Source organism: Manacus vitellinus, unplaced genomic scaffold (genome assembly GCF_001715985.3).
Source record: "Manacus vitellinus isolate BGI_N305 unplaced genomic scaffold, ASM171598v3 scaffold_27_pilon, whole genome shotgun sequence".
NCBI lineage: Eukaryota > Metazoa > Chordata > Aves > Passeriformes > Pipridae > Manacus > Manacus vitellinus.
In genome coordinates this window covers 3,245,394-3,272,363 of record NW_021940039.1, presented here as the reverse complement: position 1 = coordinate 3,272,363, position 26,970 = coordinate 3,245,394, and the positions used below count along the sequence as shown (strand labels likewise).

General features: G+C 46.6%; 1 protein-coding gene across 1 annotated transcript in view; it reads left to right on the top strand.

The window, feature by feature from the left end:
- The first annotated feature begins 14,883 nt into the window (after positions 1–14,883).
- COL5A1 (collagen type V alpha 1 chain) overlaps positions 14,884–26,970 on the top strand; it is a 113,752-nt gene continuing 101,665 nt past the window's right edge. The window contains exons 1-4 of the mRNA XM_029960567.1: positions 14,884–14,914; positions 16,413–16,580; positions 22,176–22,389; positions 22,992–23,154. Of these exons, the coding sequence (XP_029816427.1) occupies positions 14,884–14,914; positions 16,413–16,580; positions 22,176–22,389; positions 22,992–23,154 (576 nt within the window). The remainder of the gene's footprint in view (positions 14,915–16,412; positions 16,581–22,175; positions 22,390–22,991; positions 23,155–26,970) is intronic.

Sequence of the window (26,970 nt, the reverse complement as noted above, 5' to 3'; positions counted from 1 at the left end):
ATCTGCTCTGTGGTACCTGGCTGTGCCCAGCTGAGCTCTTTTCCCATCTCATCAATATCTCATCACTCAAAAATCCCTCTCCTGCTGCTGATCAAAGCCCAGGCATGGATTTAGTCGGGAAAGCGTTTCCAGCTCTGCTTTCAGTGACCACCCTGGAGTGCAGGCTGGAGCAGCATCCTCAACCACCTGACTAATTTAGGAACCACAGCCATACAATGCTCATCCTGTCATCCAACTCCTTTGGAACATCTCTGCAGATCCAGCTTCACCCCCTGCCAAAATTAATGCCTCCTCCTCCCTCTGCCTTCCCCTCCTCAGCTGCCTCTGCTGCTGCCTTGGCTTGGTCCCTGTGGTGGCTCCTGCCACACACAGTGGGTGTGATGTGCAATGGCTGCTCTTCCAAATTAATCAGGAGTCAGCTGCCACAGGATCATTTTAGGTTGGGAAAGACCCCTAAGATCACCGAGGTCAACCCAGCCAAGCCCACCACTAAACCATGTCCCCAAGTGCCATGTCCTTCTGGAGCACCCCTGACCATCCCTTTGCCTTGGGGAGGGTTTTTTCATCCTGGATTTGCCTGGATGATGCTTTGTTTGTTTGAGTGGAAGGTTGTGCTTGGCAGAGAACAGTGGTTGTGTCCTGTTTAACCACGGAGGTTTCTGAAGTAAAAAACCACTTGGAAATGCTGCAGGGCTTCTCCAGGAGCAAACCTGAAAGGTTTTCCACAGGCTGTGCAGGGATGGAAGTGGCCAACAGCTGCTTTGTGTGGACAGTGTGGGAGCAGATTCCTGCCCAGGAACAGCTTGGGGTCATGTTAAAAACTGTTAAAGGGCAATAGGGTGAGTTAGTGCTCATCCTCAGGGATGACTGACACGACTTTATGGGGCTCTGCTGAAGGGTCTGGAAGCTGAGGCAGGTTCTGTGTGCTCAGAGGGAAGGTTATGATGCCTTTGGGACTGAACAGCAGTGGCTGAAAAACTTCCAGTTTAAGGCTTATAAAGAACATGCTAAGTTAACACTTAATGTCTAACACAGGTGATTAAGGGGAAGTCTCTTGGCTGGGCAAGTCAGTATGGTCTGATGTTCAAAGCTGTAAATGAACACTCTCCTCATCTCTCTCTGACTCCTGTCCCCCTGCTCAGGGTATTATTGCCCTTCTGATAACGAAAGAAAGAAAAATTAACAGGAAATACTGTGAGCCTTTAAAACAAATGAAGGGATAATGTCAAAGGAAATGTCTTGTGCCACAGACAGAACAGTTTAAGAAGTGGTTAATATGTCAGGGTGTTGATTTCTTTGCTGCTTTTTACTCATCTGCTTTTTACCTGCTGCATTTTTGCACCCTTTGGAGGGGTGGGAACGGTGTGGGCTCTGCTTGTGCTGGAGCTGAGACACGTGTAGAATACACATCAATACCAATCTCTGCTCAGTCCAGCGATGTGGGATCGATCCTTTGAAGGCAAGAGGCTCTTGGGGGGCTGCAGAGCTCAGTGCAGGAGCAAAGTGTCTCATCCTTGGAGTCTGAGCCCCTGCTTTGCTCATGAGTTGCTGTGTTACATCTTGTTTGAGTGTCTGTGCTGTGATTTCATTGCTCAACGTCACATAAATGAAGGCTCCTTGTGCTGTGTCCTTGTACAAAGGTATTTTTTTATCACCCATCTCCTATGTGCAGATACTGTAGCCTTATCACCTTATTAAGGAAATTGCCACTGAACTCACTGGGGGTTGTTTGAAAGCAAAGGAATGAATTATTCCTCGATGGGAACAAGGCCTGGAAGAGTTCTGTGGGGAGCAGATGGCTGTGCTGGGGTCTGCACAAAACCTCCCCCTTGCCAAGCAGTTTTCTTTGCAAAGCTGGAGTTTAGTTGTTTCCCTTTAGAGAATTGTCTGATGGAAAACCAGTTCTTTAGCAAAAGTCAAAACAAAATCAAAAATACCTGTTTTTTAGTGGCCAGTAGATGAAGGTGTTTCTCCTGTGCACTTCACTGGCTTTGAATGAATCATCTGTATAACTATCTGTGATTTGTGCCCTGGAAACTCAGGATGGTTTGAGAACTTTTTGTCCCTCAAATAAAATTCTGAACTCGTTTTTTGAATTTAGCACCATTTTAGGGGCCAAGAACCTCATCCCTCTGCCAAACTCCTTTTTCAACATCATCCAAGTTACCTTCTTGCAGTTAAGGAGCCAGGAGTAGAATTTGCTGAAAGCACTTGGAGTATATATATGTATTAGGGTATAAAAAGTATCATTATAACCCTATATATGCTAAAAACTGCTGTATATATAGTCTGCAGATATTACAGGCCTGACTGATCAAAGTCCTGATTGAGCTCTTTACACCTCTAAGTATGGTTATAAGAGGTCATGCCATGAGCCAGTTCCAGGCAAGAGAAAATAAGATTGAGGCTGGAATCAATGTTTCCCAAATGCAAAGCTTTTTTTAGCTTACAGCTGAGAAAAGGTGTCCTGCAGATAGAAATGCTGTAATATAAATTCCTTTTCTCACCTGCAGAAAGAAATGGGACACTGGTCAACACCTAAGCTGAATATTGCAGGAGAAAACCTTCAGTTAATTCCATGCATTAGCTGGAAAGGAATGAACAGCAGAAAATATATCTTAATATTTTTTTTATTGGAGCTTTGGAACTGGTTTGTGAGAAGGTTATTTATTATCTGCCTCTTTACTAGGAGGGAGCACTAACTGCTTCCTTGCTTGGGTTAAATGGGTTTGCAGTGGTCAGGTTCTCCCTGGGAATGCAAACAGGGGGTCACCTTCCATCAGCATCCCAGGAACAACTTGCACAGGGACTTGTTGGACCAAGGAACCAGCAATGAGGTGCCAAGTCTTGGCACTGCCTCCTGACTGGGAAGGTAACAGCTTCCAACACAGCATTTGCTGTTGTCTTCCTCTCTCCAGGTCTGTCCTGGGGGTGGGAAGATCAACAAGAGGGGTGAGGATTTTGTCTTACTGACCTAGTTCAGTTCTATGACCCTGACATGCTCTGATGGACTGTGCTGCATCCAGTAACTTGAATCCCACTCAAAAGGCCTCAGGAGCACAATAAAACCGTGAGAAAAGAGAAGGGAAAAGATATTTAGCAAGTGATTATGTATTTCAGTCATCCACTGCTGGATACCAGCTCGTGGGGGAGTGGGATGGACAATCCTTGGAGCCACATCTGCAAAATGAGGAGCAAATATGGTCACTGGTCCCTCCCCACCCACTGAGCAAGGCAGGGATGGGAATGTCGTGTGGTATCTCTCTTTCTTGGCAGATTTGGCAAACCTGGAAGGGATTTAGGAACCAGCAGCTGAAGCAGTGATGGGGCTTGGTGGCTGGACTTGCAGGGACTCAGTGAAACAAGTCAGCAGGAGAAGGTCTCCTCTGGAGGGTCAGGAGCACGAAGGGATTTAGGTTTTGAACTGTTTGCTCAGATTGGTGAATTTGAGAGCCAAGTGTCTGAGCCAGTCACAGGGAAAGGGACCCTGCAGGGAGGTCCTGCAGGACCTGTCTGGGGGGAGGAGCATTTACAGCTGCTGAACTGAGCACAGTGGGGAAAAATGCCCAGAAGGAAAAGTGTCCTGGCAGGAGATGGGCTGCAGAGCAGCAGATCTCTGGCTCCTGCAACTTGTCCTCTGCTGTCACTGCCTCTGCTGAGCTCCCTGTTGAAGTGTGATCCCCGGGGAGAAGCTGGAGGTGGTGTCACCAGTTTGGTCCCTTTCCAGCAGGGGAAAGAGGCAATTTTAATAATTGGATTGATGAGAGGAGCCTGCATGTGCAGGGAGCCCCTGGGATCTCCATCACTGTGACTGGAGGCTGCACGGGGATGGCTCTGAACAAACCTCTGGGTTGTTTCTTGCTGCAAGCCCAGGAGTGGGTTTCCTGATCTTCCACTTCACCAGTGGGCTTGAAACCTCACCTTAAATCTGGGTTGTGCACATTTTTATTCTTGGTAAAGAACCACCCCAAGGACCTTGTCCTGCATTTATCTTACTCTTTCTGTGCTCAGTTGATTACTTTTAGCCACACTGTGTTTAGATGCTACAGCAGGACTTGAGAATTGAGATCCAGGTTGGGTTGTCTGCATGGATTCAGGGAAAGGCTGATCCCAAGGGCTGATGTGTAAAGCAGAGAGGCACAAAAATTACTATTTCAGGGTCATAGCACAAGAACCAGGCACGAGTGGGCATTTCTGCCAGGAGACCTCTTACCCTTTCCCCATCAATTTTCCATTTCCCAGCGTGTGGTCAGCCAGAGGCAGGAGCCAGCCCTCCTCCATCACCTCCTCCGAGTCTGACAGTCCCCTCCCGATTTTCCCAGGGGAGCAGGAGGGCTGGGACAGCCCCGGTGCTGCCCATCACTCAAGCACCACTTCTCCCTCCCAGCAAGCACTGACAAGGAGAACTCAGTGATTTTTATAACTGTCATTGGCCTCTAATTAGATGCTTGATGCCAAAGTAATGATAATAAAAGGCTCTTTATTTAAAACAAACCCATGTGAATAATTATGTAAATATTTGTCTGGGCCAGTGTTGGTTTGAGTCCTGGGAAAGCTTTTTGGATGACTGTCTTGGATATTTCTTGTTAGCTTTTATAGTAGCATATTTCGATTTAGATGCTATCTTTGGGTTGGAATTCTCCTTCGTGTATAATGGAAGACCTGAAATGACATCTGGGCTCTGAAGTGCAGCAGATATTTCCAAGAACAGTCAATGCACAAGTCACCTTGTAACCAGTTTGATAGGAAATATCTGAAAGGAGGGGACAAATGATTATGCAGCTGTGACCCAGATTATCTAAAATCAGTCCTTGTCCCTGTGTGACTCCTGAAACACCATTGTGACAGCTCTGGCTTTCACGAAGGTGAAGCCAGGATTTTATAGGAATATTGGTACATGATGAGCTAAAATCCATCAGCTCCAGGAACTGTAGTGAGAGATGGATTCTGGCGGTGGCTTTGCTGCCTCTAAGAGGGTTTGTATCCCATCACAGGTAGGATGGCGCAGGGAGGAGGGGCTGGCGATGGGTAATTAGCTCTGATTTGGCTCCTGATAGCTGTCTGTAATGGAGATGCTGCTCTGAGGGGGTTAATGGGTTGGCTTTCTCCCCTAATGACCGAGGATCAGAGATCACAAAGGTCTGTCAAGGCCGAACAGGAGTTTCTTGACGTTCCCCTAATGCCTCTTGATGTGCTCAGTTAATGGCAACAAACCCCTTCCACCGTTTGGTGCTGCCTGAACCGAGGGATGAGTGGGGAAGGAATCCTGTGCTTTTAGAGCAGAACCACTAAACCACCAAAATGTGCCATTTCTTAATTTGGGCAGAAGGGAAATACACCCCGTACTCATGTTTTATTTATAATGGGACTGGAAATCGGAAAGGAATGGGAGCTGGAGTGTTGTGTTTGGATGAGCCTCTTCTGCATGTTTGAACATCACCAGACTATATATTATTCTAGCTGGTCCATAAAAAAACCTCAGTTGGCCTAAAGTAAAATAACACTCGTTCCCTGGTGACGTTAACAAAGAAATCCATTTAAACACCTAATCGGGAACAAGATCTGCTGAATAAGTGTGGATTAGAAGTGAGAAAAATCAGTAGGAACTGGTAATTCAAAGGGTGAATCTCTCCCTGCTCGCAGATGTCCCTTGAGGGTGTCACAGCTGGTTGTGGTGCTTGCTGAGAACGGACAGAACTCATGGCAGGGGTGTTAATTCAGGGCTCTGTCTTCCTCCCGCTCTTCTTCCCTTGAAAGCAGCACCTGTGTCATGAAATTCAAGTTAATGCTCCTGAGAAAACTTGGGAAACACATTTCAGAAATGCTTTTCCTGAAGTCAAGCAGATATTAATTTGAAATTTGCCTTCTGGCTGTGTTTTTGAGGAAAATCAGAGACGAAATAAATGTTGAGAGTTGGTGGCTTTAAATATCTGAGAGAAAGAATCGGTTTTATACTTCTTTCCCTCTGTCAAAATATTGAAGTACACAGTGGTGCTGGAAATAATTGTGCAGGGCTTTTTAAAAATCACCCAATAAAATATTTAAAAATAAAAATTACTTATGTTTGGTTCCATTAACTTTATAGTGAACTAAAAACCCCACGGTGCATGAAAATGAGCCTTTAGCTTCTGAATTCCTGCGTTCTGGGAGCATCCCAGCTGGGCTACCTGGGTAGTGGGGTAGTGCCCTGCAGGGAAGCCCTGGGTGGATTTGTGCCCTTTGAAGTGGGGATGGGATGTGCCAGCCATGGGAAGCTGCTCCTCAGCCTGACTGGAGCTGATTTACCCTGCTGGAAATGATTGTAATCGTGCAGGTGCCTGTGCTGATGTGTTTAATTAATCTCATGGTTGGGCAATGCACTTGCAGCACCACAACAGGAATTAAAGGGCTGGCCGTGGCTCTGGGGAGGCTGGACAGAGGGTGCTATTCCAGAATGGATCCTGTTCCCCAAAACTTGTACATTTTGGCTGCTTTTTTTTCCAGATTTATTGGTATAGCTGGTAAAAGATGCTGCTTGTCCTCTGTGTCCTCACACACAGCAGCTTCAGGCAAGGGTTTGGACACTCTGCTCCAAAGGTAACTCTTCAGCATCTCCCACTTTCCCTGAGTGCTGCTGGAAGATGCCAAGAGGAAATACAGTCCTTTGCACTGTGGAGGTGAAGATGGTCCCATTTTCTTTGGCACAAACTTCCACTTAAAAAAGTGGCATCATGAGCTTTTTTAATAACCCTGAAGTGTCAAGAAGAGACGTGGTGTTGGCCATCCTGTGTGGGTGTGGGCTGCTCACCTGTGTCCTACTGTGCTTCCACTGCAGAGGAGGAGGAAAAACCTTGCCCATGGCTTGCTGTGCTCCTAAACTGCCCTGACATGCACAAGGGCTGCTGGATGCTTGTCAGCATCCCAACTAGAAGGGCTGGGATTTCCTGGATGGAGGGCATGGCTGCATCAGCCTTGCCTGATGCAATTCCCATTCCATGTCTGAGTGCTCAGTGACATCCTTGGGATGCAGAGGGATGCACATAAAGCAACCCAGAGCATTGCTTTTGCAGGAAAATCACAGTTTAGCTGTTGGAATTTGGTTTCTTTGTGGAAGTTTTCTCTTAGGGAAGTTTTGGGTGATGCCATGCAGATGAGGTTGTTGCCCCGATCCATGAATCCCTGTTTTCATCCAGAGGTGATGCCCTTGTTCTTGATTCAGTGCCAGGGAGCTTTGGACACCAAAAGGAGGAAGGAAGGTGCCCTCTGATGTGCTGGAGCAGCAGGTTGGAGCAGATGGCAGCCCTGGCAGAGGAGGATGCTCACACTTGCTCTGACAAGGAGGCTGTTAGGTCAGATCTCTGTGTGTTGTTTCCCCTTCTCTGGGGGATGTTTATGCCAGTTGGATGTTTCCTTGTAGGAATAAATGTTCTGCACCCCATTAAAACTGGTTGCAAACCTTCTGTTGACTTTAATGCGCTGCAAGCTCAGACCCTAATTAATTCGTGTAGAGCTTTGAGTGGTTGATTATTACAAATTACTTTGAAAATGTAACTGCTGTCCAGATGCCAGATGATCTGGAAACACGTGGCGCTCTTTGCAGCAAAGACAAAAGGTTGAACTTTGCTTTTCCACCCTCAAATGCACCTGGGTGAGAGGTGCAGGAGTCCGCGTGCTGCTGACTTAGGTGTGAGTCCCATGGCAGTGAAGGAAAACTGGGAAAGGCCTTCCCAAGCTCACAGGGAAGAATTTCTTCCTAATATCCCATCTAAACCTGCCCTCTTTCAATTTAAAGCCATTCCCCCCTGTCCTGTCACTACATGCCCTTGTCAAAAGTCCCTCTCCTGGAAAATCTCAGCGCTACCCCTGCAGAGCTGCTTTCCAAAAGGGTGTGCCAAGGGAAGAGAGACTCTTTGGGTGTGATTTCCATCTCTTGCTGCTACATCTCCATGTGTTCCCTCGGGGCTGATGCAATTCAGGGCCTTGCAGAGATTTTAAAGTGGGTTTTTTGAGTAAAGGAACCAGAGCCCGGGGGCTGGAGGGAGGGGAGAGGAGAGTGTCTGTTCCTTTGCACATAACTTGGATCCCTTTATGGCTGGTTTTCTGAAACTGCTCCTAAAACTGAGCTCTCTTTGAGACCTCTCAGTTAGTCATTCCGAAGATGGAGTCATGCTCCGTCACTGTTTCCTTTTGTGGATCTGCTGAGTGTGTGAGTTTGAAGCTTTAATAGCTCTGAAAGTTTCAGCCTCCATTCACCCTTGGTCGTTTAAAGGGCAAGGCTCCCGCCAGTAATGAAACTTCTGCTGGAATGCTTCCCAAAATGTCACAGTGACCCAGAAATGCTTGCTCCAACTGGGAGGTGTGTGTGGGGGGATTGGAAAGTTCCCCTGGATCCCAGCGTGGGGGTGGCTGGGGTGGGGTGAGAGCAGTGCAGGGCCGTGGGCAGGGTGGTATGTGAGGCATCTGTGTGAGCAGAGGCAAGGACAGGGACTGTGGAGCTGGTGATTCACCTCATTCCTCTGATCCCCCTGTCAGGATGGGCCCATAAAGCCTCCCTGGACACTGAACAGTGACACGGAGCGCTGACAGGAGTGGAGCATCCACAGGGCTTGGCTTGGGCTCTGTCCTAAAAACCTTTGTGCTTTTTGCTCGGTGGATGGGGTGTTTCCTTCAGGGAGGAGTGGTTGGAAGGAAGGACTTGTGTCACACTCTCTGTGTTGGGGATAAATGGTGAAACCCAGTGGGAATGCCACTGATCCCAGCTGGGGTGTGAGAGGATGCCCACGAGCAGGCAAAGGGATGTTGGGTGTTGGCTTTGCACCCCTTTGCTGCCCTTTTAGGGACCCCACCACCCCTTTTCCCTGTGCCCTGGGTTTTGTTCATCCTTTTTTCCCCAGGATTTTTGGTGATGGGGGTCAGCAGCTCCTTGAAAGGGGCAGAACCCCCCTGTGGGTGCTCTCCTCTGTGTGTCATGGAACAACAGGCTGTCCCCAGCTGCCTAGTGACAGATGTGTCACTGGGATGTTCCCTGGCCACAGAGGGATGTTCCCTGGCTCCCACACTGGCTGGGGCAGGGATTGCTTTGTCTGGATCTGCTCTGATTTAAGGAGAAAGCCCATCCTCTTCCCAACCCTTTGGCACCCCCTGTGAGCCATCCCCTGCTTGCAGCCGCGGATTCTTCCTTCCCCTCTCAGAGGAGAGTTCAAAATCCCCAGTTCTTTAAAACACTCTTGAGCACGGCTGGGATTTCCTCCCAGATCCTGAACATTTGCCTGTTTTCTGGGCATTGTGTCTTTAAGTTCTGCATGGCATTTGCAGCAGATTGTTGCTGCGTGGTTTAATTGTATTCCACGGAGGAGAGACTTGCTCTTTGCTCGCTGTTCTCTGCTCGCACCAGGGCTTTGTTAGAAACCCAAATGATTGATTATTTTAGAAAAAAAAAAAAAAAGGATTTATCCTCAAAGGAACAAAGATTATCTGATTTTTTGAATTCGATGGAGTCTCACAGAGCTGCTCCAGTATCAGTTCTGGGGTTTTTTTTCTTTCCCTTTTGGGATTACAGGGACGATCTTTCAGATCTCACTCCACATAATGGTTTCCTTTGTTCTCAGTCGGGACTATTTGGGCTTTACACACACACAAAAAAAGAAAACCATAAGGGGATGACATGAGTCACTGGTGAAATATTCAGCTCTCTGGAGCAGTGTGAACTGACACAGCTCTGTGGCAGCTATTGGAAGGAGCAGATGAGTTCTGACCCCTTCCGTAGCTGGCCTGTTTTTTCCTGTATTATACCCTTTCCTAGGGAACAAACTCTTCATATTTTCAACCCTGCAGTTCATATTCCTCGATTCTCCTCCTTAAAATGCCTTTTCTCTTTGTCCAAATGAATTACCCTGTTTTATTGGGCTGTTGGGCTGCTGAAGAATTTAAGAGGCTGTGTTAAGTCCATCCAAATGATGCTGGAGCGGTGGCAACTGGAGCTTTATATTCTTATTTTCCCTCTGTATTTTATTTTGGCCTCTGCCATCTTGTTTTAATCAGTTATCCAAGAGCTGCAGCCAGGTCAACTGTGGTCAAAACTGTTTGGATAAGGAGTAGAAATGGTTGAAATCCCACAAGCATGATATGGAGACTCCATTAAAATGCATCACCAGGCAAAGCAGCTTCCAGTTCTCATCTGCCTTTATCTCTCATGGATCTCGACACAGGAACATCTACCCCATGGTCTTTCATTCCTACTGTAAGTCCAGATGTTCATGTGAACCTCTGGGCAGCTGCCTGGGGAGTGAGAAACCCAGAGCCCAGGGAAAGAGCATCCTTCCTCCTGCACACTCTGCCCTGCCTGGAGCCGGGTCCTCCAAAGGCAATAATTGAGTGTTTATTTAGGGCTAAGAATAAACTATCTTGGAAAAGTACTGAAAGAAGGAAAAACTGGTAAAGATGGGAGGGAAGGGGTTTCTTTGAGCAGTGTGTTCTTTTTCCTTGCTGGAGCAACCAACCCCTGGCCCTGCCAGGAGCTCTGTCGTGTGGATTCTCAGCTCCCTCCTGGAGGGACCCCGACCTTGGGGGGGTTTCCCAGGTTGGGATTAAAGCTTTGGCTGGATCTGCCTATGCTTGGAGTTGTGTTCTGCTCTTGGAGGTGGTGATGGAAACCCAGGCAGCTCAAACTGATGAATTTACCTCAATGTAGTTGAGCCCAGGATCCAACTTTTTAAAAATTCATTGTATTTAATCTTTCATTTTTTTGATCTACTGCCTTTACATGAGAAAGATAAATCTTCTGTTCTTCATTTATTGAAGTATTTTCCTCTATTCACTGTTTTGCATCACTTTAGTAATTTCCCTTTGCAATACATGAAATTCTCCTGCTTAAGGTCTTGAGTGAGACTGGTAGTAAGGAGTCAAGTTGATCCAGGAAAGCTCTGGCAAGTATCTGGGCACAGGTTTCCCATGCCCAGCCATGGGGCTGGGGTGTAGGGCTGGGATACTTTGGCTATCAGGAGTCAGGATAGTGGGATGGGCACAACAGAGCCCCTCCAGGCAGCCTGGGTGCCACCAGAGATCTGTGTGCAGGAGAAACAGGGCAATTTAAGTCACTTGGTTGATTGTGGGCAGATTAACTGCTTTGCTTTTTCCTTGAAAATTACTGTTTTCATCTTTCTATGGGACTTGAAATCCCTTTCAAGGAGACACTGCTCTTGAAGTAATCCTTTTTTGCTTTATTTACTGTCATTGCTTGCTGTGAGATAAGATGACAACCTGGTTTTATGTTGCTTGTTCATACAGGAAGGCTTCACTTCCCAGCAAAGCTGCTGATGTGATTCTTGGATACAAACCCCCCCAGACTGCTGGGATGTGTGTTAAATGATGAGAAAGTTGCAGAGGGCACCTGGAATGAGCTGGGAACATAAATGCTTATTCATTCCTCACCTTAGGACCTCAGATCTCTGGCAATAATTGCACATAAACCATAGCATGACTAAGTGCTGCATCATTAAATCCTGAAGGTCTTTGGATGTCCTTCAGCTGCTCTGAAACCGAATATGGAAGAATGGTTCTCCCTTCACAGGGTGGTGACCCCTTCTCCAGGCACCCAAATGTCTTGGTTATTTTGTTAATGCAGCATCAGCTCAGCTGGGTGCAATAAATTCAGGTCTCAGGATGCTGAGAAGGGATTTTTTTCCCCCACTTTGAAGGATACTGTGAGGCAAAAACTTGATGAATGGGGGATTTCCTTGAGTCTAAGCTCTAGGAACGTGTTCTGTGATCATCACAGAATGGTTTGGGTTGAAGGGACCTTAAAGCTCCTCTCATTTCAATCCCCTTCCACTGGACCAAGTCCCTCAGAGCTCAACTTTATAATTCACTGGAATCCAGACCAAACCCTTTTTGTAGGCCTGGTTTTACCTTTTGACCAGTCCACGCTGGTGCTGCCCAGTTCACCCTGATGGGCTGTGTGGGGTGACTGGGAAGAGCAGGGAGAACACAGGGAATGTCTCTCCCCAGCATTGCTGGGCTCAAGTAGCTCCAGCTTTCAGCTCAGTGGCAAGTTTAAATATTGTGGATTTCCTTGGGGATAAGGATTTAATTAAAGAGCTTGAAAATGGGATTTGTTTTGAGGTTTGTTGCTTGTAATTTGGTATTTTTTCAGACACTGGAAACATGGATACTCACAAGTAACACACAAGCGACTTATGGATCCTGAATTGTTTTGGGGCCCATTCATGAGCTTTGCTTCAGGTGTTAAAAATTATTATTACAGCCATAAATGTGGCTTAGATTAATGACTTCTGGCTAATGCTGTGTATGCTGGGATTTTTCAGTGTGGTCTACAGAAGCTGAAGTTCCATCTTGCACAGAATTTAAGAGCAGAATTTCCATTAGATTCTTGGGTTGTTTTGGGTTTTTTGGGATTTTTTTCAGGGTAGAATAATGTCTTATTTTTCTGCTGATCCATCCTGCCTTTGAGAGCATCAGGCTGTGGAGCAGGGAACTGAAAGTGTGGGTCCTCTTTGGGCCTGTGGGGGTATTTCTGCTCCTGCATTCCATGGCTGAGTCCAAGAAGGTGGTTTGGCTGTAGAGGGGGTGGCAGGTATGGCCACACCAACTCTGTGTTGACTGGAGCCTGTGCCCAGCCCAAAGACAGGGAGTTTGTTCCAATGAATCCTGCTTGATTTGCTCTAATATTGATGTGTGAGAAAGAAAACGTGTCAGGCCATTGCTGGGTCAAGGCAGAGTTACAGACTTAATGCCAGCTGCCTCTGTTCCAGGTTTTAACAGGTATTTAAATAATTAGGAATCAGATGATGGTTTAATCGTGGTAATGGAAGAGGTGGGAATTTAATTCCTCCTTTTGCCATGTTTGGTTCATCAGCAAATAATTCATAGAATCACAGAATGGTTTGGGTTGGAAGGGAACCTTAGAGATCATCTCATTCCACCCCTTGCCATGGGCAGGGACACCTTCCACTAGACCAGGTTGTTCCAAGCCCTGTCCAACCTGGCCTTGAACACTTCCAGCTCCACATTTCCTTGGAACTGAACAAAAGCCAACCTTTCGACACCAATTCTTATCTTTCCATTCCTTCCTCCAACACTCTATTTCTCCTCTGAGCATATTCAGGTCCTGACATCCCTGCCCTGTTAAAATGGGAAGCAATGCTCCCTTTCGGTCTGATTGAAGGGCTTAACAGACTGATGGGTGCAGGCTTTTGGGGCAGCCTCTACTCTGATTTTTGGTCTATTTTAGTTGTTTGGGGGTTGCCTCTCTGTGTCCTGGGTATACTGACCCAGCAGGGACAGAGCTGCTCGTTTCTTTGGGGGACCTGTGCACCTCGAGCAAAGAATGTTCCTGTGTGTGATGCTGCACAGTGATGTTATTCATAAAACAGCAAGTGAAAAAAAGAAAAGCTTTCATAAAGCAACAGCTAATTCAGTTCTCAGATGAAGGCCAAGCCCAGTGCAAACTTGTAAGAAACACCCTGCAGAGCCTGAATTTGGTCAGTCAGGTCTCTGTCCTGGGCACGAGGCTGTCACAGCCCCTACAGGAGATTGCTGAGTTTAGATGTGGCTGAAAAATCAAGGGGAGATAAATGAACTGATTAGCTCTCAGGAATGAGAGCTGCTCCTGTGTGCAGCTCATCTTTCTAGGAAGAGCTGGGGATTTTCATGCTGCTGGAGTCCTACTCAAAGGATGCTCTTAGGGATGAAGTGCAGCACCAGTGGCCTGTGGGGCTTTAGTTGGCTCCTCACCCCCTCTTTGATTTCCAGGAGCAAGCAGAGATGAGACACTCGTGCACCTCTGTGAACAGAGGGTTGTCCTCTCCTGCTGGTCACCTGTGAGGTTTGCAGTTTGTTTGGGCAGCATTCAGATTGTTTTTCTACTTTAATATCTCGTTTTGACCTAATTCATCACAGTTATGGAGGTACAGGGGATCTTCCTTGGCAGTGAAGATGGATTGCAGGTTGTGTTTGGAGGCTCCCAGCAGTGCAGGGAGGCAGCAGGTGCTTGAATCATCCTTTACAAATGAGAAGAGCTGCACCTCTCACACTGATGAAGGGTTGGGGTTGCTCAGAAGGCTCCAGGCAGGGGCTGGAGCTCCAAACCTGCTGGTGGCTCCTGGAGGAGGCCCAGCTCCCTCCCCTGAGTGCCCATAACCACTGCAGGAGCACTCCCCTGCCAAAGGAGAGGATGTTCCCATAGCTTCTGTCATAACAGCAGCTGAACCTCCAGGCTGTGGATTCATCTGCAGATGTTTCTCTTCCTGCAAACACCTCTGGGTGGCTGATGTGCAGCATTGAGCAAGGCTCAGACCCCCTGCACCCGGCGTGGGGACCTGGCTGATGGCAGGACTCTGGAATTCCCATCCCCTCCCCCTTGCTTTTCCCCCCCTCTGCTCCCTAAATAAATGTTGGAGGCAGCTTAGGAGCTGGCTGTTCTGAATTTCTTGGAGCACAGGGATGTGAAGCAGAGGTGGAGTGTTATTGTAATTTTAGTTGCTGTGTGTGTGAGCAGATACTTGTGTGTGAAATAAGGCACGGTGGAAGGCAGGGGGAAGATCCAAGTGGCCAGGACAGCTTAGACAAATGTGTCATCCATACACTGCCTAACAAGAATGAGAGATGAGGAAATATTACAGCTGTGTGCTGCTGAGGCCAAGCTCCCTCAGCTCCTTTATTATCTGCTGTGCTCACTTGGATTTGCCATATGTTTGTAATCTCTCACTGAGGGCCCAGTTTCTCAGGATTATGGAAACTTTTAAAAACTGCCTAACAATGTACATGAATTTTCCATGCAAATATTAGGCTGATCTTCTTGGTAACCAAAACCTTTTGATATGGTAAAAGATGTGTTCATGCTGTTTCTTTCCATTGCTGGAGGGTTTGTGTTCGGTGCTGATGGACATGGTGCAGCCCTTCCCCCTGGATGCAGCCAGTGGGGATGGGGCAGAGAATCAGAAAAAGTGGAGGGGAAAAAATAATGGTGGGTTGAGATAAAACCAGTTCAGTAGGTAAAACAAGGAAAGCAAAGCAAGGAATTCTTGCCCACTTCTCATGGGCAGACCGTGGAGAGCAGGGCTCCATCACACATGGTGGTGTTTTGGGAAGACAAACATCATCACTTCAAGTGTCCCCCCTCTCTCCTTCTTCCCCCAGCTTTATATGCTGGACATGATGGGATGGAATATTCCTGGGGTCAGCTGTCCTGGCTGTGCCCCCCCAACTCCTTGTGCACCCCCAAGCCTGTTCATCAGTGGGGTGGGTGAGGAGCAGAAGATCCTTTGACTCCACCTAAGCCCTGCTCAGCAGCAGTGGAAACATCCCTGTGGTATCAACACTGTTTTCAGCACAAATCCCAAATGTAGCCTCATATCAGCTACCACTGAAGACATTGAACTCTACCCCAGCCAAAAGCAGCACAGGCCAATTTGCTTTGGGCACTGCTGGGGTTTGAGTTGGGTGGGTCATGTTTCTGACAGCACTTTGCTCCAGCTATCAAGTCAAAATTCAGAATAATTCCTTTTAAGGGTTTTAAGTCAGATCTGGTTATTCCACTTCTGGAGACTCCATCTCTCCTGACATGAGCAAGACCAGATTAGGAAGTTAATGAGACGTATCACTTGCATTACTTAATTGATATCCTGGAGACCTGAACATCTGGAGGTGAACCAGCCCTGACTGTGCTGGTGTGGGGAGCTCAGGGTGTCAAACAAGGTCTCTTCATTATCTAAGAGCCTCAGGGTATGAGCCTGATGGGATGTAGCTGAGGAAAGGAGCCTTTGGCTTCATGTCATTAGTCAAAATGCAGATTTTTTTTTTCCATTTCTGTGAAGCAAATGTGGGGGTTTGACCATCCAGCTGCACTCTTGTGTGCACTGGTGGTTGTACAGAAATCCCAGTGTCATGGGGGAGAATATCTGGGGAATAATTTGGTGGGAATTGGGCACTTGGCTGCCTGAGGTGGAGCTGTGCTGCATCCCTGCCCTGTGTCACCTTGCTTCACCCCGGGCAGGGTTAGACCTGCATCAGCTTGATGGTGACTTGTTGATTTAAAGCCTTTCTCTCAGATCATGAATTTCCTGTCTAAATGCTTAATCTTCAGGATGCACTTGAATGATGGAGACTGGGTGAAGACATCCAGGAAAATACAACTACTGTAACTAATAAGACAGCCCATTCTCCCTCCTGTCCTGGTGCAGACAGCTGATGAGCTGCTCCTCTCTGCATTGAATTAGTGTCTTTGACCAGCAGCACAACTTGCTGGCTTTGAAGCTGTATTAACATCATATTTGCAGATGTATTGAAAGCCTATTTCATCTGTTTTTAAGGTTGTGTTGATGGATTTGTGTGTTGCAGGCTAAGAGTGATTTGGATCTGAGCAAGTGCCAGTCCTGTTGCCTGCTAATTCTTGTTTTCTCCTTTTCTCTTCACAGCTGACCCTGCAGACCTCTTGAAGGTATTAGATTTTCATAATTTACCTGATGGTATAACAAAAACAACAGGGTTTTGCACAAGCAGAAGATCTTCAAAAGAAGCAGATGTTGCTTATAGAGTAACAAAAGATGCTCAGCTTAGTGCACCCACAAAGCAGCTGTATCCTGGTGAGTCCCCAGCTTTTTATTTATCCTATGGAAGCATCTGACCCTTTCCTCAACTTCTGCAGGCACACAACAGGCACACTGTGTGATTCCTTAATTTTCCAAGTGTGTTTGCACGCTCCCCTTGGCGGGGAGTGGTTCTGCTGTTTCAGGGGGGCTGCAAACTCCCAGCCATCAAACAGAACTGCAGTAGTTGTTCTTTTATCACTGCAGTTGCATGTGGTGATGGGTTTCACTGCAGAAGATGTGGCCAGTGCCTGCATCTGTCCCCTCCTAGGTTGGAAAGTTTCTGCTCTCTCATTATCGCAGGGTGACATCCAGCTGGGGAGAGAGGCTTGGAGGATGCAGAGGAACACAGGCTGTGTTTTGTTCTGTGTTTGTGGAGTGCCAAGAACAGTGGGGTCTTATTCTGTGGCTGTGGTGTCTCTCATAACACAAATAATCACCACATAAAAATAATAGACTGTCCCACAAGAACAGATGTCCCATGAAAAGTTGTTTGAAGGACTGGGAGGTTCATTAGAGGAAGCCACGAAGATGCAGGAGTTCACAAAGCCCTTGGAGAGCACGTGGGCTACTGACCATTTTATTTCTGATTGAGGATGCACTGGAGCCTAATTTTTCAGGGAAACTGCCACAGAGTGAAATGTGTTTGTAAAAAGACTGGACCCATTATGGACCTGAATTCCTCACTGACTGAGAGCCTCAGCCTGGAGCGTGTAGCCACCATCAGAAATCTTCCTTCCCAAGCCATACAGGAGCACTGGGATATCCCTGTTTCATGTGGCAATGCTGGCAACAGGCATGGCAGGACTTTCTAAGTTTGGTGAGAAAAGTGCCTTTGCTGAGGAAGGTTTAGCAGTGAGGCAAAGGCACTGCCTGAAACTCGTCTGTGAGACAGGAGGTGATTTAAGCAAAGCAGACACACACATTCTCTTTCAGTGTTTGTGAGACAATGAATGTGTTGGCTAAATCAGAGCTAATGTTCTGTGCCACTATCAATGCTTTTTAATTAACAAGCTGTTTCTATCAGACCCAGCCTGTCAGTGGCCCAAATGAAGACCTTGAGGCTGGGCTGCTGATGTGCTTCCATCCTCTGCTCCTCTGTTTCCTTTGTTGCTTCATTGCATGTGTTATCACTGAGGTTATTTTCAGGCTTCATTATTGTCCTGCTGTGACAACAAGCAGGTGAATTATATTTAATCCCTGGTGAGCAGGAGCACAGCCTGTGTCTTGCACACAAACTGAGCCTGACATGAAGATAGATGAGAGCAGTGTTTGACAGGCTGGTAGCCTATCATCACATGGTCAGCCCTTAGCAAAGGACCTGCCTAAAGCCCTGTTTAAATGTCTGCAGAAAGGCAAAACAGACCCTATATTTGTCTTTATTGCTGCCCAGGGCAGGACAGTCCTTTCTGACTAGAGATAACACCATTGTGTGCCCAACTGCACCCCTCCTCTGCCAGGCTGTGCCCTCATGTTCCATCATGTCCCTCCACAACATGTATCTGAAATGACTCAAAGGTTTGGTCCAACTGGTGTCTACAAGCTCAAAAAGTGTTTGAAGGAAGTGGTTCCAGTTTGGAATATACAACTGCAGTGGATTTGAGAGCTTTCCAGTAGCTTCTGTAGCCACTGTGAAATTTTGCCTGATCATGTTTATGTAACAGAAACCAGCAAACAGCAGTGGCCCCAAGATATAAAACAAAGGATGGAATATTCTGCCTGATTAACGTAGCAAGGAGACTGGATCACACTGATTCTGACACAGGTTAACACAACAAGACAACAGGCAGGGACCAAATCATGGTCACAGGAGAGAACTTGGCACTGGAGGAGACTTTCTTGCTCTTGTCCCACCTCACTACTCAGGATGTCCTCAATGAGTTCTTGGTTTGCATCAACTGCCTTCCTTGGGTTAGAAGACCTGGATAGTGTTTCCTTGGTGTCATCAAGCAACTTTTGAATCATTTCATCATCTGGACAGCCATGGGGTCACTGAAGCAGCTCAGTCCCTCTCTGGAGGCTCCCAAAGTCGTGGAGTGTTCTCTGCTGCTCACTGAGGAAACAGGGAAGAGCAGAGCGAAGAACTCCTGGTGTTTTCCATCAGATCAACAGATGTTTTCTCTTTACGTCTCCATAACTAGATGTGACTTCAGCTCACACCACCAAATGAGAGAGAGAGGGGATGAAGATAACAAAGTAATTGCGGTGCAATGTACCAGGGGAAATGTGGGTTTAGTGATTTCCCGTTACCAGGCGGGTGGGTTGGAGCGTGACTTTCCCTCCCTGCTATGGAGCACCCTTGGCAAACGTGCTCTGTACAGAATATTTTGTGCTAATTAGAAGTCAGTGCTTTTCTAAGATGGTAATTTGATGGGCTTTGCATTCTGCTGCCACAACCAGCAAAGCACAAGATGTGTGTGTGTATACATATATATATATATATAAACTTGTTTTTTGCAGGCTCTGAAGAGTGAGAAAAATCTGCTGAGATGCTTTTTGTCCTTTCTCCCTAAATAAGTTCTGCTTCCCAGCAAAAGCCATGCTCTTCCAGCAGAAGCAAGAAAGGCAAGGTTTTCAGTGGCAGCCAGCAAAATGTCCTTTGTGTTTTTCAATCAAATTTTCAATTGTCACTTGCATTCTTGAAAATCTCTGTTATAGCTTGAACAGTCACCTCTGAGGAAAATAAGTCATTTCACAATTGAGTCTTTTCGGATGAAGAAAAAGGCCAGAAGTTGGTAAAGCCATTGCAGAGCTGTTTTCCTCTGAAAGCTGGAAAGGTTCTGGAAATGACACCACCTCACCCTGTGTTTGTGTCAGAAATTGGATCAGCTCCTTGGTTTTGCTGATTATTTTTTGCTGTTAAGCAGCTAAAACTTTGCTGCCCTTCCCAGATCAGGAGCAGGGCTCGCTCTTTATTTTAGGCTGTGTCTGGACACACCTGGATTAGGAAGAAGGTCCCAGCTGTCCCTGTTTTGAAGACCATGATATTGTACACAAGCCTTTAATCCCTGGTCATGGTGCTCAAGAAAGGAGAAGAGACTCAGCCTGACCCTGCTGGTTTATCTGCTGGAGCATTCCACAGATGCACTTGCTCCAGGGAAGCTGATGGCATTGGGCAGCTTTTTCCATGGCTCCACCTGCAGAACTGGGGTCTTCACCCCTTGTTTCTGCTTTGCAGGAGGTTCCACGTAGTGAGTTTGAGAGGATTTGGCCAGGGGGTGGAAGGAGGATGCCAAGCCAAACCCGTCACCAGTGCGGTGCCTTTAAGTGACGGATGTGCAACATCTCTCAGCATGAGCTCGTTTGAAGAGTGAATCAAATATGAGGACTCAATCCCAGACCCTTTGTTGGGGGGGGGTGTCCCCATTGTTTTTAAGGGGATTTGGGTCAATTTCTGTGTGCTTCATATATTTATTACGTTGTATTTATTAGTATTGCTGCCTGTGTGGATGTGTTTTCATACATCAGTCACCAGCCTGGGTCATTTCTAGCTATGACAGTGAAGGCATTGTTATTTTGCCAGGACAGCAGAGCAGTAACAGAGTAATGTCAGCTATAATTCATCCATTATGATTATTTGGGTTGAGAAACTCGCATCACCATGGAGACATTTTAATAATAATGAAAAAAAATTAAAAGCAGCTCTTTAATGAGTTGGCAGCTTGGCCAAGTTGAAAGGTACTGTATTGTGGATTCATAATGAAATTTTGGACATGAACTATTTTACATAAAAGGCCCAAATCTGTAGCCTGTAATTGGAACCAGGAAGGCGTATGGTCTTGATTCAGAGCTACAGGAGGATTTGTGTACAGCAGGAGGGAGATAAAGCTCAGTGCATCCTATGGGAGGCACAAAAATCGGATGCTGCATTTGCCAAATATCTGGGTCTGTGTCCTGGGGGGAAATCAGGCTATAATCCTGGCATTTAATTACTGACTGCGAGCCCTCTCTACAGAATGCTGCTTTCTGCTGCTTTCCAAATATTATTTAACCAAGGTGAGGGATATTAACTGTGTTTGTCTCTGTAGGTATCCTCAGTTCTCCCCCTCGGTGTCCCCTCAGTGCTGATTTTGATGCAGCCCAGATTTCTCCTGCCTCCTCCCCTGCCCTGTGCTAGGCAGATAAATGCATTTAAGACACTGGCTGTCCATAAAAGTTAAAGCAACTCCCAGGCAGAAGAGGAGAGGTTGAGCTCGTTTGAACTCTCTAACTTTGCTGTGGTTGGAAGAATTCCCCACTGCCATGTTCCTCATCCCCTCCCTGGTTCAAAATCCCTTATGCAGCCCTTGGATAACATCTAAGAAAAGCCTAAAGGAGAGAAGGAAATATGTTTGAAGATTACAGGCACTGAGCTTGATGTTTTCTGTGGTTTATGTGGCTACACATGTGCAGTTTAAAAGTGACCCATTGTGTTCCTTTCCCTGTGGGCTGGTCCCACTGGTGGGGCTGCCCCATTTTACTCTGCCCTGCTGTGGCTTTAGATTTCTGAAGGGGATATCCAGGGGTACAATGTAATCCTTGTTTTGGAAAGGTGGATCCTGAAGGAAAGATTCCCTGCAAGCCCCACACTGCCTAAATGCAGCATCTGAGGAGTTTATGGTGCCCTGGAGGTGCCACCTTTGTTATTTGATCAAGAAATCTCCTTTATTAATGCTTCTGGTGTTCTTTTTAAGATGTCCTATTTGGGATGTGCATCCAGGCTCATTTTTTTTCAGTTTGAATTGCAGAGAAACCCTAACAGAGGAGTTTGGGTTTCTACAGCAGGGTGATGCCCAGATTGACTTGAAACTTTAAATGTGTGTGTCTGACCTTGCATGGATTGACCCTTCCCCTGTGCAGAGCATTGCCTGTGTATTGACAGGACTTTAATGGCTTTAACCCTCCAAACCTGGCAAAAATAAAGACAGAAATCACCTGTGTGATCAGGCAGGGTTGCTTTCCTGAGTGGAAAAATAAAAAGCTAGGAAATCAGATAATACACAGACAAGTTCAAATTAGCACCTCCTACTGATTGCCACATTTATTTCTGGTTTTAGAATGATTTTTTTTTTTTGCTGTGTCTGCACCAACCCTGAAAACCAAAGCCACAGAATCCTCTGTTCTCATCTAGAATGGACAAATCCTGATGCAATTCCCTCCTCCCTCGAATAAACCCCTTCAATACCGTGTGTGCCTACCTGGTACAGGATGCCTAATTCCCTCTGTCTCTCTGACATCTAAAGCTCCTTTTTGGGACCTTAAGATATATGAAACAAAGTTTTGCCTTGTCTCCTAAAAAGCTCTAGAGCACATTAAGGAAGGGTTAGGAGCACAGTAAGGAGGAGTTAGGTGTCCCCTGGGGACACTGTTCTACACTGGCTTTGCTGGTCCAATCTGCTTTGGGATTCAGCCATTCCCAACCCTGTATCTCAATAAGCTTTGGGTGAAAGCCAGATTTCACCTGGCCCCATATAAATTTTTAAGGTTGCTGGCGTGCACACACGTGGAGAGAGAAACCAGAGGTCTCCCCATGGGTTATTAGACAGCAGGACTCTTTCTGTAGGGATTAATTTTCAAGGAAACCTGACTAATCTCTTTGCTTTTCCACTCCAGCTTCCCCATTCCCCGAGGACTTCTCCATTCTAACCACTGTAAAAGCGAAGAAAGGAGGTCAGTCCTTCTTGATCTCAATTTACAATGAGCAAGGGATCCAGCAAATTGGTGTGGAGTTGGGTAGATCTCCTGTATTCCTGTATGAAGACCATACAGGAAAGCCAGGCCCAGAAGACTATCCTCTCTTTAGAGGCATTAACCTTGCAGATGGCAAGTAAGTGAAATTTTGTGCACAAAGGAAAAACAGTTCATTGTTTATATCAATACCAGCATGTTGAACGTTGTGTAAAATAGGAGTCATGCCTATATAAATGTGTATACACACCTCTGACTGCTGCCAAGTGTCTCAGTCTGTAATTTTGGCCTTCGGTGAATAAATATTATATATATATAAGAAGTGTGAATGACTAGTTAGTGCAAAATTGTCTGACACTGGTGGGGACAGGAATATGGACTTCAGCTGCAAAGGGCCTTAAGAAATCAGTTTGTCTTGCAAAGTCCCCACTGAGACTTTTGCAGGACATAAGGAGGGTGGAAAAGGGGGATAACCAGGGAGTCACTGTGTGGTTTTTATCTCTGCCTCTTGTTGAAGCCAGAACTGGCATTCTCTTACCTGTCTTGGAGGGATGAAAAGTGAATGGCATCCCCTCAATCAGCCTTTGTATTTCACATGAAATCTTTAGCTGCCACAAGGAGAATTTCCAGGAAGGTTTGCAGGACATCAGCTTGTGAAACATCACTGTTACACAATCATTAGTTTGCTCTGGGAAAAGCCCAAGGCTGTGTTTAACACATTTGTGGGCTGTGTTCTTGTAGGTGGCACAGAGTAGCTCTCAGTGTGCAGAAGAAAAATGTCACCTTGATTTTGGACTGTAAAAAGAAGATAACCAAGTTCCTGGACAGAAGTGACCATCCCATCATTGATGTCAACGGCATCATCGTGTTTGGAACGAGGATATTGGATGAGGAAGTCTTTGAGGTAAGTCATGGCAAGGAGCAGCTCTGGGGTTGTTCCACAGAGAGGATGAGCTGGGTTCTGGATGTTGAGATATTTACAGCTCAGTTTTGCCACTTGTACTGGGTTTTTACACAGCAGAATGGTGTTGTATGTAATTTTTGTTTTAAGTTTTTATTTTGACTTAAGTAAATGTTTCTTGTAGTAACGATTAAATCGTGAGCCAGGTGACCTGTTGGAGTGAGCTCCTCTGGTTTCATGCCTTTGCTGGAATTCTGGATCATCTCTGCCCCGGGATTCTGTAGATCTGTAGCTCTTGGCACATATAACATGGGAAGGGCTCACAAGGTTTTCATTCATCCCTGTTAAGATTTAGATAAAGCTGCAGGGGCAGCAAACGAAGGCCGAGGAAAGCAGCTCCCTTGCAAGTCACAGTTCACTCTGAGGCTGTAGGAATTTACTCTTTTTTCCATGCATTGGCCATGGATTCTTGGTTTCTTGCACCATGACAAAAGGGGACCCTCCTTTACAGCTTGTTTGGCAGCCCTGTCACCTCCCACACGGCGACTTGCTTTCAAAAGCAAAGCAAAACCCTGATGGGTGGAAAGTTCCCATGAGCTCCTCTGATTTAAGCAAAGAGATAGAGGATTATTTATAGACAAGGTACATATGGCAGAAGTTTTTCCCATAGTTCAGCAACTAGTTTAATGTATGCATTTCTCTGGCAATCTCAACTTCTGCGCTCTGCTGCACTTCTGAGACTTCCATGTGGATGAGGATCTTGTTCCTGATCTTTCTTGCAAGCTAAAAATGTTCCCTGAAATCAAGCCCAGTGCAGTGGAGTGTAAACCAAGACCTACTGATCTCTATCTCCTTACTTTTATTGAATTTATGTGGGGGAAGAGCTGTATCTCCTGGGCCTCCCCCAGCTCAGCAAAGGGATGGGGAATATCTCCTATCCATGGATAATTAGAGCCGTAGCAAAGCCAGCTCTTGTCTGCATTTTGCTGTCACTTGGAAGGAAAGTTCCAGCCTGTTTAATATTACCAACATCTGGGAGCTGGGCTGCTGTAAACAGAGCAAGAATGCATGGACTGAGCAGTGCTGCCAAAATCCCAGTTACAGAGTTAGAGCTGAATCTCTAAATTGTATTAAATTAAGGGATGTTCCCTGGGAAGTTTAACAACGAAAATGGAAAGTAAAAGCTGGGTTTAAGGGGCACTGGGGCGTCTTTGGCAGGCATTGGATGTTCTGTCAGATATTTCAGCAGCTGCACTGGGTGCTGTGCTTTGAGTGGAGCTGTTATATGAAGTGGTGAGCTCTTCTGGGGAGAGCTGATGGATCCAGGGATCTACTAGATCCGCTTAAAGAACTTGGAATCACATCCAGAGCGGGTGAGAAACCTGCACTTTGGACTCCTTGGTTTTGCAAAGTGGTACCTTTTCCATAAGTGTCTCTGAAGCTTGAGGTGCTCCCAGGGGGCTTTTAGGGCTCACCTGGATTTAGGACAACTGATTCCTCTGCCAAGATGGGAACACATGCTCATAGGTGGCAGTGCTCTTTCAGCTCTTTTCTTAGACATTTCCATGGGCTTGGCCACGACTCCCTCGCTGAAAAGGTCTTATTTCTTGGTGTAAGCTCAGAGGGGCTGTGAAACCTCCTCAGCCTTGGGATGTGGGACAGAATGGAGTGAGCTTTTCCTCCACTGGAGCTGTTCCCTATTCTGGGTACGAGATGCAGCTACAAGATCTTGCAGGCATTTACTGAGAACTGCATAATCAGAAAACACTTTTCTCCTCTGCCTGATATGTACTGACATTATTCAACTTGTACATAAAAACCCCTCTAGTTCTGGTATTTATCCTTTTTTTGGTCACCCTCAAGATACCAGCAGCTTTAAACCCAGTGTAATAGGTTTTCTGAAGGCAGTGGACTATAACCTAATTTCCTTCATATCTCAGCAACTTCATTTCCTTTGGCCCTTCCTTTCTTCTTTCTGCAAGACTAAACAGAAACTCTACAGGGAAAACTGTGGCTCACAACAATGGGAAATGGGTGTAAACTGGTAAATTTAAGTAGTCCTGGAAAGCTGATAACTTCTGGACCTCATACAGATGAAGCTGCTGCTGTCCTGCAGGCAACTGCTCTGCAGACCTCAGCTAACAAGATGCTCCCCAGTGTTTTCTGCATCCATGGCTCTTATGTGTTTGTCACTTATGCTGGAAATTAAAATAACCCAGTTAGGTGGGAGTGGGGTGGGAGACAGCGTTGGGGAGGGCTGGGATCGGCTGTGTCTCAGCACAAGAGCTTTAAGCAGTGGGAATTCATATCCTCCCGGTCAGGACTGAAATCAAATCAACCCCCAAACGCTTTTTGCTTTGAAAGTTGCAGTTATTTAAGCTCCAGGCCTGTCTGGGGTTGTGAGGGGAGCAGCACAACCGACTGGTGGGATGGGAACTTCCCCGCTCGTACTCTGCCGCAGAAAAAGCCTGGCAGGAAAGGTTAGAGGAGTTTCAAAATATTTCTCTAGCACAACATTCTTCCAGTGGAAAAATGACTTCCTCTCATTAAAATTCAATTAGCTGGGAGGCTGTGTGGGTCTCTGTCCGGCCAGGGGAGCGCTGGGGAGGTTTGACAAGGGGCCAAGCCTGGAGCCCAGGGTTGTACAAGTTAAGTTTTGTGCTGAGTCGTTGTTGAAAACAGGAGTTCACAAATGTCAGGACAGGTTCTCGCTCCAGGGTTGGCAAGTGGTGTCCGGCCTCAAGCTGGGAGTGAGGGGATGCTCCTGTGAGACAGCAAAGGGCTTTTTGCAGTGGGAGAGGGAAGGGCAAAAGAAATAGCCCATGGGGTAGGGTAAACACTTTCTCCCTGCCTGCAGGCTGTAGTGAGAGGTGTTCCCATGGCTACAGCAGCACTGGGAGGGAGTCAGAAGACATGTGAATGTATCTCAGCTTCAGAGGGATGAACTGCTGCTTTTGATGTGCTTTTTTTAAAAACATAAATTACAAACCAAGTCCCAGCACAGTCCTGGTGATTTAGTGTAGGAATAGAAGGAGGATGAAGCTTGGGAAAGTCCCTTTCCCAGAAAGCAAAGCATCTTCTGCCTGACAGCCAGGGAGACTTTGCAAAACATCCTGGTGATGTGATGGCCCCATTCCTGCTTCTCCTCGGGGGTGCACAGCAGGATCTGCCTGCTCAGTGCCTGTGGTCTGTTGAAGGAGTCACCTTTCTGTGCAGGATCCCAGCAGTTGTTGTGTGGAGAACAAACTGGAAGTGTTGATCCCTTCCTTGGCCAAGGTTGTCTGGTGGAGAAGCAATTCAGCTGGCTCTGGGCTAAGGCTGCTCTGGTTTAGCAGGTGTGGGTTGAAACAAAGTTCAGATCCTGGCTTAGGAGGGTCACTGGGGCTGTGATTCAGTCCTAGAAGTGGCCGTGTCACAGCAGGGACCAGAGAAACCCCATAACCCACAGCTGGGTGATCTCTATGCATAGGAATTGCTGTACAATAGCTGTGGCAAGTAAATTTTACCATTTCTGACCTGGATTAGGTGGACTTAACCCCTTTGTGATGGTGTTTAAAAACATCTCACATAAGAAGTTTGGTTTCTGCAGCAGTGAGTGCCCAGCCTTGTTTAACTGCTCAGTGTTACTCCAGACCAGCATTTCAGTGATGGGCTGATGAGCAAAATGAAGTTTGTTCAGACCTTGCTATGTCACATTTCTGCTGGATATCCCATTTTGTCTTCTGATCTGCCAGGAAAAGGCTATTGTGTGCTGATAAAAGCACTGTAGAGCCCCTGGCTCCAGAGCTAGAGCTGGCATCACAAATTGTGACGAGGACA